This window comes from Saccostrea echinata, unplaced genomic scaffold, assembly GCF_033153115.1.
Source record: "Saccostrea echinata isolate AGI-Se365-2 ecotype Australia unplaced genomic scaffold, CSIRO_AGI_Sech_v1 ptg000012l, whole genome shotgun sequence".
Lineage (NCBI taxonomy): Eukaryota > Metazoa > Mollusca > Bivalvia > Ostreida > Ostreidae > Saccostrea > Saccostrea echinata.
In genome coordinates, this window is record NW_026889761.1 from 13,737,892 (window position 1) to 13,750,477 (window position 12,586).

At 32.9% G+C, this 12,586-nt stretch overlaps 1 protein-coding gene across 1 annotated transcript; it reads left to right on the forward strand.

Annotated features, from left to right (window-relative positions):
- Positions 1-481: 481 nt before the first annotated feature.
- Positions 482-1,741, forward strand: LOC133185029 (uncharacterized). The gene has a single exon (XM_061320092.1). It carries the CDS (start codon positions 482-484, stop codon positions 1,739-1,741), a length of 1,260 nt encoding a protein of 419 aa, XP_061176076.1.
- Positions 1,742-12,586: the final 10,845 nt, after the last annotated feature.

The following is a 12,586-nucleotide window of genomic DNA, read 5'->3' on the forward strand; positions in this document are numbered from 1 at the left end:
TAGACTAATTCTAAATTTACAAGATTTAAACAAGGATGTTGAGTATCACCATTTCAAAATGGAAACTATAAGAAGTGCTTTGTGTTTAGTAAAGCAAGATTGTTGGCTGGCTTCGGTAGACTTGAAAGATGCCTATTATTCTGTGCCAATATATTCCACAGACAGAAAATTCTTAAAATTCATATGGAGAGATCAGTGTTTTCAATACACTTGCTTACCTAATGGACTATCTTCTGCTCCACGTGTGTTTACAAAACTTTTAAAACCAGTTTTTAGTACACTGAGAAAGCAAGGATTTGAAAGTGTACCATACATAGATGACATCTTACTGTTAGGTGATAGTTTTGAACATTGTGCACAAAATATAGGAAGTACATCAACATTACTTGACAAATTAGGATTTACAATTCATCCTACCAAATCTGTTATTGTGCCTGTGCAAGAAATAACATTTTTAGGGTTTCTCATAAATTCTAAGAAAATGACAGTTTCATTAGTGCAAGACAAAGCCAATGAAATAAAGGATCTGGGATCTAAATTAATTATCAAACATGAAATTCAGATAAGAGAATTGGCACAGCTTATTGGAAAAATGGTTGCAGCTTCTCCAGCTGTTCAACATGCACCTTTACGATACAGAAATCTTGAAATTTTCAAAGATAATATGTTACGACACAACAGAGGAGATTTTGACAAAAAGATTCTTTTGACTGTTGAATCTATTAAAGACATTTCATGGTGGTGTGACAATATTTGCACAAGTTCAAAGGCCATTCTGATTCCTACTGTAGACATTATTTTAGAAACAGATAGTTCTCAAAAAGGATGGGGAGGTTGTGAAATAAAGTCTGGTAAGAAGACTGGTGGAAATTGGTCCTATGAAGAGAAGCTTAATCACATTAACTATCTAGAACTGAAAGCTGTTTTCCTCAGTATTAAAACATTTTGTAGCACTTTAGAAAACACACACATACAAGTTAGATTGGACAACATGGTGGCTATGCATTATATAAACAACATGGGGGGCAGAATTCCTGAACTCAACTTGTTAGCGAGGGACATCTGGTTTTGGTGTATAGCAAGGAACATATGGATAAGTGCCTCTCATATTCCTGGCATTGACAATGTAGAAGCAGATAGACTGTCACGTACTATTAATGATGATTTAGAGTGGAAACTTAATGAGACTGTTTTTCACAAGATTTGTCAAATATTTAATTTAAAAGATGGAATGGACTTGTTTGCATCCAGATTAAATCATCAACTTGAAAGATATGTGTCTTTTCTCCCAGACCCTGAAGCCATTTGTGTTGATGCATTTTCTTTTCCTTGGAAAAATGACAGTTTTTATATTTTTCCTCCTTTCAGTATGCTGGGAAAAGTATTACAGAAAATTCAACAGGACAAAACAAATGCAGTAGTAATAGCACCACTGTGGCCCACACAAGCCTGGTTTCCAGCACTCCTGAAAATGGTTTATCAACAACCTTACCTTCTGAACAACAAAAACCTCCTCACAATGCCAACAGACCCAAACAGACAACACAGGATTCCAAAGCTGAAGATGGGATGTTTTCCGTTGTCCGGAAACTTCTCCAAGACAGAGGAATATCAGAAGACCTTGCCTTGGTCATCTTCAACTCCTGGAAGAAATCTTCTCAAAGACAATACTGGAGTTATATCAAACGATGGCTGCGATTTTGTGATACTGGGAAAATTGATTCATTTAATCCCACTGTAAATAATTTTCTTTGTTTTTTACAAACTTTGTTTGATCAAGCATTGTCATATAGTGCAATCAATACAGCCAGATCTGCTGTTTCATCATTGTTGTCTCTGTGTGGAAAAGAAAATTTTGGATCTCATACTCTAATTAAGAGATATTTAAAAGGTGTTTTTGTAAAACGACCAATGTTGCCAAAATATAGCTGCACATGGGATGTGTCAATAGTTATAAATTATTTGAAAACATTATTCCCATTAACAGATTTATCCTTGAAACTTTTGTCATGTAAAGTTATTATGTTGTTAGCTTTATTGACTGGTCAGAGAGGTCAAACATTACATTTGTTAACTGTTGATGATGTAGTTGTAGAAAAGGATCATGTAGAAATTAGATATAATAGTTCCCTGTTAAAAACTTCCAAACCAGGAAAGCATGTAAATAATGTGAAGTTCCCAATGTATGTAGATAAGGAATTGTGTATTGTGAAAACACTATGTGAGTACTTAGAAAGAACAAAACTTATAAGACAAGATAAAAAAATGTTTATCAGTACTATGAAACTTCATACGGGTGTTAGCAGAGATACTGTAAGTAGATGGATACGAGATACAATGAAACTGTCTGGAATAGATATATCTAAGTTTTGTCCACATTCGACACGGGCAGCTGCTACTAGTGCCGCTCATAAAGCAGGTGTACCAATAGACATTATCATGCAGAAAGCTGGCTGGTCGAACGCCAGTACTTTTCAGAGGTTTTATAACAAACCAATACAAAAATATGCACAGTTTGCTGAAAGTATATTAAAAAGTGTAACTTAAAATGGTTTTGAAGAAAGGATGTAAATAAATGGAATGTTTTTTTATTTTTTCTACTTCTTGGTTATTTATTTTATGCATAGACAAATACATCAGCTCTGAAATCTCATATGATCCCTCAGTACTTTGATTTGATAGAATTCTTAAATTAAACGAATATAACTTGTTAGATGAAGTTTGATTGTAATTCTATCAAATCAAATAGTACTGAGGGATCAGATGCCTACCACAAAATTTTATTCATATCATAAATAAACCCACCCTTGGGCATTTTAAGTTTTTCAGTAGATGTAATTGTCTATGGTATCTGAAGTCTGATTGGTTGAATGGAATCACGTGACCTAAGTCATCTCATCTGATCCCTCAGTACTATTTGATTTGATAGAATTACAATCAAACTTCATCTAACAAGTTATATTCGTTTAATTTAAGAAATTTACATGATGATAGACGTGTAAGTGCCGCTTGTGCACGTGAACCGCGCCAACAGGTGAGAAACTGACCACAGAAGAACTGCGATAGTTGAGAGAAACTGCGCAGATTTATAGACCCCCCCCCCCATTAGAGAGAGTGAACGAGATAGAATCCAGTATGTTAATCTAGTTTTGCTTTGATGGTAGACATCATTAGTTACATTTTAGGGTATACGTACTGCATGTAAAAAATATCAATTCTATTCTTTCCCAACAACACTAAAATGGATGCTTAAATTTAGATACTGATTTAATTATGCATGCAATATGCACCCCTCCCCCTTCCCCAAGCATGCATTGCCTCGAACCTGCACGATTAAAAGCTTTTATCTAATAATAATTAAAACAATCTAACCCAAAGTCTACCTTCCTTTTAAGCATCATAATCTGTACCATTTATAGAATTTAACAGTAAAAATGAAAATGTATGCATTGCAACGTTGGGATCTTAGTGGCTTTGTTCATTTCCGAGACGAACTTTCTCTGATGTCCACGCCCAAAAGAAATTAATTGGAGGTCATCATAATGATCACGATGTAGTCTAACTAAACTTTCTTCTATGCTTTATTATTCATCATGTACAGCATTATGTTGCAAATAAGAAAACGATAAGGCGAAATATAACTTAGATTACAGAGTGTACAATCACTTTTAAGGAACTCAACATGATGGATAAAACAAATCATTCCCATCACAAAACAAGAAAGAAACTTTCTGTATTCCAGTGGCTGACTCTCAGCTTTTTTTAAAAAGCTAACCTTGTATTGATTTACCCGTAGCTGCTGGCTTTGACGAAGCCGCACCTTGAGGGTTTTTTTTGGTGCAGCTGCAGAATCAGAAGACTTATTTTTGTTATTAGATGACAAAGGTATTTGCAAGATGAGGTCTGCTGAATAAAATCTTTTTCAGAACCTGTGTAGACATGTCCTTCAAAGAGGACGATTTCGCAACAGTTGCATGTCATGTCAAGTTTGGTTAAGGAACACTGTATATGTTGACTAATTTATTGCCTTCTGGATAAAGTATGCTCTTCTAAGCTTTGTATTTCTTTCTTTTTTTCCATAAAGGATGTCATGTGTTCACCCTTGTAATTTCTGCATTTGGGGTCTTTATGACAACCTTTGTCATCATGTCCCTCTTCACCACTTGATGCTTGCTTCAGAGCCTTTACAATTGGATTGTCCATGTCCAACCAACCCAGTGGATTTGGGACAAACATATCAATTTTCATGTGGTAAAGCCCAACTTAAGTATTTTTGGTAATGTTGATAAGCCAAAGGTCAAAAGGTATGTATTTGTAGATTCTACGTTATCACTGGGCTTTTTTGTTTTGTAAACCTTGTTATGTTGTAGCAACGAACATTTTTTATTTGAGTTTTACTACATGATAACATATTGCTATGATCTTTCGGTTGGAAGAAAAATCATATTTATGTTTTAGGTTATGCCTTTATCACAATATGTTTGTTTGTTTGTATGTTGTTTAACGTCCCCCTTTTTCACTCGCGTCTCCATATGAGTGAAAAATTATCGATAGGGACGTTTAACAACATACAAACAAACATATTGTGATAAAGGCATAACCTAAAACATAAATATGATTTTTCTTCCAACCGAAAGATCATAGCAATAGTTATAATCACTGTAATTGTGTTTTTTGATTGAGAAAATGTTAAGTATTACCAAACGAAATTCATAATTCGTAACTTGACTTACAAAAATAAAAGAAAAAACTAGTGAGTGTTTTCTCCCAACAATTTAACGTACTTTTCACAAATATTTATGTTTGAAGTGTATACATACACATATTGTTATGGGTCAGAATAAGCTGAAATGCCAGTAAAAATCAATCACACAGTTTAATCTTAACAACAATTTATTAACAGTAATGTATAAAAATTAAAAAGTACAAACTTACAGCAAGAATCCAAACATACATACAACAGAGTGTCCGTTACTACACACAATGTCCCAGTGAGAGTATCCTATCCCAGTCTCTTTGTACTCCGTACGCCAGTCTTACCCACACATACATTTACCTTAACATAAATCTAGAACATTCTAGATATTGTAAATACAAGATTTTACTGGAACATTCTGGACATACACGAAATTCAAGAATGTTCTAGAAAAAATGACCAACAATGTTGACCACTCTGGAATGTTCCAGAAATTTCTTTATGTTACTTAATATATACATGATGAAACAATACAACCATATTTCAATTACAACACACCTCACAACACATATCATTACAAAAGTGCAAACATTTCAGCAAAATGAATAGTTGTCAATCTTTTCAGACCAATTAGTTTTTTCATTCCAGTACCTCATTTACAACCTATTTTGCAACAAGTAAAATAAACACATAACAAAACTGTAAGCGCAGAGAATATATGCATACACCCATCGTTATACAAAAGCCAGAAAGTAGCGAAAAGATTTTTCTATCCTTTTCGACCACATAGTTTATGCATTTCTCGATTGAATTGTTTATCAGTGAAAAAGTACACAAAGGGATTCAAAATGCCGTTAAAGGTAATTATATCTGGTAGATATTCTGCTATCAGGTCCTCCAACTTGGAAATTTTCTGTGTCGGTACGAAATATCTTCGTGCGGCGTGAGCTGTGTGATACAGAGTCACTGTGAAGAAAGTGATCAAAAGTAAAAGCGTTACAATGGCCAATGTTCTCGATATTCTTTTGTTCTTTTCTGTTTCTTCTTGTTCCGCTGGTTCTTTACCTGTCTCATTTGTTTTTCTCATGGATAGGGATTTAAAACTGTAAGACATCACTTTCTTTCTGTATTTTGCTTTCTTTGAAAGAGCTTTTAGTATGCTTACTTGAAGTTTTACGATGACGACTAAATAAATTAGAGATTCTACAAATAAGAACATATAATAGAGAAATTGTAACAAATCTCCATCGTATTCATTTTTGATAGCACATCTTGTAGCATTTATATTTTCTACTACAACATATCTTCTACCATGAAAGAAAAAGTTCGGAAATTGTATAGCAAAGCATATCAAAACACCACACATACACATGATTTTTGATTGCTTCATCGTAATTTGTGATTTAAAAGGAGTGCATATTTTTCGGTGTCTCTCAATACCGATGAAAAGTGCTACTGTAAGCGAAACATGTGCCACTGAATAACCAATATACTGGGATATCTGACACATGATAAGGTCATCATCAGTGACTTGACTATATACTAATATCATTCTATAAAGTTCTTTTGTAAGGTGTGTGTTACAGAGAAAAAGATCTACTAATGCCAGCAAAAGAACAAAGATTCTGTAATTTGAAGATGAAGTTAAACGCGTGCGAAAGATGTGTATAACCAGCATATTGCCAATGATCCCTGTTATGTTGAGAATATACGATATGACTCCGAGTGGGGCTCTTTCTTTCCTCCCCTCTATGTTGTGTTCTAGGATAATTTGATTTCCCATCTTGTAGGCGTTACTTCTGATGACTTAAATCTGAAAGAATAAGAAAACCATCTAAATGATTTCATCTGTACATGCGATTGATTGATTGATTGTATGTTGTTTTACGACCCATTCGAGGATTTTTCACTCATATAGAGACGTCACCATATACCGGTGAAGGACCTCAAATTTTGACCTTTACTCGGCACTCAGGGCCATTGAGCGGTGAGGGATCTTTATCGTGCCAACACCTGCCGTGACACGGGGCCTCGGTTTCTAAGGTCTCATCCGAAGGACCCTCTGTACATGCGACCTGTACATGCGATCCAAACTCCACATTTGAAAATTTAGATAAAAAAGTCTATTTTATTGAAATATTTCATCCATAAAATGTTCACCAATAATGCAATTGTTTACAGATAATGGTCACTTTTATCAGCTTGATCAAAGTACAAAGAATTCTGTATAAATTGTCAATTATATATATATATATATATATATATATATATATATATATATATATATATATATATATATATATATATATATATATATATATATATATATGAAAATGAAATAAAAAGGCAACACTTCTTGTTAAAACGTAAACGCTTTCATTGTTTTCTTCAAACGTTATAATATACAATTTAAACTTATGACGTTATAACGTTACAAACGTTATATTATGTATGTATGTTATAATGCTATAACGTAACAAAGCAATACATTGATCAGCATGCAACAGAAAACATAAGAAACAATTGGAAAAGATACCTAGATGACTGATTTATTATTTGGAATGACGGCGAAGAGGATCTATAAGAGTTTTCTCAAACATCATGAACGATCTGGCTGAATCCAGACATCAATTTTACAATGGACGAAAGTGCTCATAGTATTCCATGTTTAGACGTCCTGATAACAAAACAAGGAACATCTATCGACGGACATTTACTACAAACCAACAGATACCCATCAATACCTCTATTTTAGTTCCTGCCATCCAAGCCATTCGAAAAGCTCGATTCCTTATAACTTAGCGAGAAAAATAGTTAGCGACAAGAAAAGAAGAGATGAACGTCTACGTGAATTAATAAATACCTGCTTGAACAATGTTATTCAATAGGAATCATTGAGGACGGAATCAAAAAGGCAGTAGAACTGGACAGGAAAAACCTTATTAAGGATGTACAACACACCAACCCCAAAAATTTCCTGTCGTTTAATTTTCGCTATTTTTGTATATCTTATACATGACAATATCTGTTATGTGTATGTACATTTTGGTCAAAATCGTTTGAGCCGAATTTGGACAGGAAGTTCCTAAAGTTACCCCCCTTTGGCTGATCACGAGTACACAAAAATTTCAACCAACTAACTATAAAATCCCTTATTTTAAAATATTTAAGGTTAGCCTAGCTATCAAAATTTGCTGAATCGTTCGTTTAGCTATTAAACACACAAACAAAGTGATTTTGTAGAGGTACACTTCGAGAAAAACGATTTTGAAGAATTTAAACTGAAAAACTATGGTTTATTTTTGCATTGAAAATTGCGTGATTTTCAAATGAAATATTTTTTTACGAAAAAATCTGTCGTTTAATTTTGAAAAAAATAATTACTTCTTGTAACTGATGATCAAAGTGTTCTTGATAGTTTTTTGAAAATTTTTTAAACGACGCGTTTTGAATTTATAGCGGAAAATCTCCCCTCCCCCTTTCTCCGCAAGTTACGTTTCTCACAGCGTCTTTCAGACTTGGGACGAAAGCAATGCTATGATTTTACAAATACAAATAAAAATTCCTCGCTGGAAAATATCTTTTACTTAAAAAATGCAATGTACATTATATTTATCACAAATATAAAACTTTACACCTGCATTTAAATGAAGAAGAATAAGCAATTTCTGAAATTTTAAGACACCCCCCCCCCCCTCCATTCTTCTCTGCAATGCAGGATATTCGAGCTTGAAAAAAAAAACATCGGTTACGTCTGCATAATATATACAATTGGCATTTTGAACTCCTAAAATAATGTCCTTCATTCGTGTATACAGATTAAATATTGACCACTAAATTTTTTTTGTTATTCTAAATATTTTTTTTTATTTATATTTAGTAAAACTATTTTTCTAAGGATTTTATGACCACGTGTCCGGTTTGGAGTTCATGCACACACTGACACAGGTGCAGTTTCAAACCTTTATATGACTTCTACTTGCATTGAATATTATTTTTTAAGTGAACCAACAGTGGTATATGTACAACTCTCTTGTGATGAAAATGGAATATATGTACATATAGGTTTTAAATTATTTCTGATTTCAAACGAGAGGGGTGCCCCCCCCCCCCCCCGGGGGATATTGTATCCTTCTGTTGTTCCAATAAATAGAAATGATGTATTCGTCCATATTAACTTCAATTGTACCAAATTGCAAATTATTTATCAATATTAAAATTATTCATGTGCTTGAATCATCTACAGTGGTATCATCTACATTGGTGACAATCGTTTTGTTTTTATTCGAGGAAATGCGAACTGAAACTGTTTACAGTAAAAGATTTTCTCAGTAGTGTGCAACCCTTGTATTAATTTCAGTAAATAATTTTTCACTGTCAATACTTACTTCAATTTGTATAAAATTTGGCTTTCAGTTCTTGTGTTCCTTGCAACACACTGTAAATGTATCTGTGTATTTGTGAGGGAAAAAACCCCATAATTCTTCGGAAAACAGGAGGAATAACTCAGCTAAGGGGAGGAATGACATACACCTCTACATTTTTAGAGTTGTTTCTCTTTGATCAGTGACCTTCTGAAAACGGTTACTCTTTCATTTTTTTTTTCAAAGAAAAGAAAAGCAAGAAAATGTTTATTTTCGTAATATGATAATATTTAGACATACCGGCAATATTTATTCTCAATGTTATGAGGCCGATTGTTACGGGAAAAAGAAATGTAGAGTAGCATTGCCTATTTGTATATCATAAATACATATTAAAGAATTAATTAACTAAATTTAAATTAAAGAAGTTTAAGGAACCTGTCTTTTCTTTCTTTTCTATGGAGGGAGGGGGGGGGGGATTTATTGCAATTGCGCAAATGATCAAGGATAGGATTTGGTATTCCTAAAGAAACCACAATAAAAACCTCTATTCTATTTTTTTTACATTAATTACATCGGGATCGTATCGCTCGTCATTTTGACGCTTCTTAATTAACGTCAAATTTAACGTTATGTTAAACGTTTTATTGAAATCGCAAGAGTTATCTCCCCCAGTTTGTTGTACGTCTTTAATCTTTCAAAGAACAAAACCTCAGATCTAAAGATATTACCTCTTGTTACTACGCACAATGCAAGGAACAGAAAAATTACTCCAACTGTGCGTCACCTTAACAACGTCTTACAAACCGATGAGAAAATGTCAAAAGTTTTAGAAAAATATAAATTCATCAACAGTAAAAGACTCCGCAGGATATTGTGCAAATCTCTATTTCAACAACAGATTTCATATTCAGTCAAAAAGCTCCGATCTCTGTTTTGGAACCTGTCAGTACATGAAAGTTGGAAGTAACTTTAAATTCGGAAATAAAGATTTTACCATCAAAGCAGATATGACATGCGCGTCTAAAAACGTAATTTATTACATTACATGTGCTGGATGTGAACAGTTCTATATAGGAGAAACAGGAACTACACTACGCAAGCGTATCCGAATACACAAACAACATATTAACCAACCTGAACACGAGTACAAAAAGATCAATCTAAGTGAACATCTTGATGAAAGTGGCCGGGGACAATTTTCGTTTTTTCCGTTTTACGAACTTTATACAGACAATCTAATACAAAGACAAGAAAAGGAAAAAATATTTCATCAAACTGTCGAAACCTTCACTAAATAGTTTAATTTATTACATTTTCAACAGTGAAATACTGTGATATTAATTGAATAAAAGTGATATTCTCTCACAGCGTGAAAGGATACCAAAATGATCTTATCTCACAGTGTGAAAGGATATCAAAGTAAGTAAAAAATAATTTCTGGCCTGTCATAAGATAGAGATAGTAACTAACCATCTTGGTAGAGCTAAAACTGCAAATTTCTTCCCAAATATGTTGCTAAAATCCATGCGAAGTAATGTTTTTCAATCTCACAACTGCTAAGTTATGACGTCTCAACCGCTCACCTATGACGTCAAGCTATGACACTGTGTTAAGAGAAGACAGAGGCAAAGGGAAAATCAAAGACAATGTAATAAACAGAAAATTAAATGTTTTGTAGATGAGTATGGAATTTATTTCACTCGTGAGACAGGATTTTTTGATATTTTCACTTGTGCTTCGCACTCGTGAAAATATAATAAAAAATCCTGTCCCACTCGTGAAATAAATTCTATATTCATCTACAAAACATTGAATATCCTCTATATAGACTCTTTTATTGTATTACGTTTACATTTCTATGCTTTTACATTGCTAGTTTCCTTTGACTCATTTGATAGTTTTCTCTACCAGTATCGTGACGTCATTTTATTGTTGTTGACGTTACCGCCAGGTAACGTTATAACGTCATAAGTTTAAATTGTTTAAAACGTCTGAAGAAAACAATGAAAGCGCTTACGTTTCCCTACTACCCAAACTCCGTCACCATAAGCGGAAAACACGTCAATTTACTCTCTGAATTATTTTTTGATTTGTTTCTTGTTTGCTACACTTACTAATGAACTTACACATTGTTTTCAGAACTATTTAAAAAAATTTAGTAAATGGGCTTATACAGAACTACTATAAATGGAACGCGTATCACATCCGTGTACATTACGTCTAATGAACCCCAACTCCGTCACCAGGTCCCTCTACAATATGTCAACGTATTAATTAGATTTTTTTCCAGTTAAGTTTTTTTCTCCCTTCATCTTAAACTTGTAATCATAGAAAATTAGTTTTGACGATTTATAATTATGTTGAATTGTATTTCAGGAAAAGTATCTACACAGAAAAAATAACGTTAATATAACGTATTTTATATCTAATCACGTCACGCTACGTTATCTCCAACGTGTAGCATATTAGGGCAAATTGAGACGAAAAATAAAATATTTTTAGCCGTATTCAATATAGTATGTCATACTAATCCTTTGGCAAAGACCTTCATAAATATGACTGACATGTAAAGATGAGCGTATTGACGCACATATCAGAGGTATCGATGGATTAGCGCATAAAGGAAAAAGTACTTACTGATTTCACATAAAATATGATAGATACAATAAATCACGTGTAATTGTTATTTATCTTTGACGCATTCTTGAACTTGACTGTACTAATTTCTTGGCATTTGATTGTAGATTTTCAGCATGTAAAAAATGACGTCACAATCGCATTCTTTTAAAAACAGAGCGGAGTTTCCTGAAAGTGACAGAGTATATATATATATATCAATATTACATTTTAAACAGTGAAATATTGTGATTTATTTATTAAATAAAAGTGATATTCTATCACAATGTAAAAGGATACCAAAGTGATATTCTTTTACAGTGTGAAAGGATATCAAAGTAAGTAAAAATAATTTCTGGCCTGTCATAAGATAGAGATAGTTACTTAACTGTCTATATAGAGATTAATACTGCCAATTTTTTCCTAAATATGTTGCTAAAATCCATGTTACAATGTTTTCAATCTCAAGCCTCGCGAATATAACCATTTCAACGAATTGGATAATCAAACAATATAGATATCCTCTATATATGAAATAATATATTAATATAAAAAATTTAAATACATCTTTAAATAAATTTGCATCTTACCAAATAATATACTAAAAATTTCATACACACAACTCCCGTCTTCAAGGGTCCTGATTATTTCAAGTAAGAAACTGTGTTTTATATATATATACATATTGTTCATTAATTAAGGTTTAGTAAATACTATGTAAGTATCATGAATAGAGGCCATAAAAAGCTAAGAAATCTGCTTCTTACCGTGATATCTCCTCCTATTTTTCGAAAAGATTCGACTTCTCCATACTAATAGGCATTTTATTTTTGTTTATGTCCGAGGATAATAACATTTTCAAGATATAAAAGCATAAAATACAGAAAGGAAACTATATCTACATGAG

What these genes read in the sequence shown, in the direction of transcription:
- LOC133185029 (XM_061320092.1), top strand. Translation starts at nt 482, where the DNA reads ATGACAGTTTCATTAGTGCAAGACAAAGCCAATGAAATAAAGGATCTG.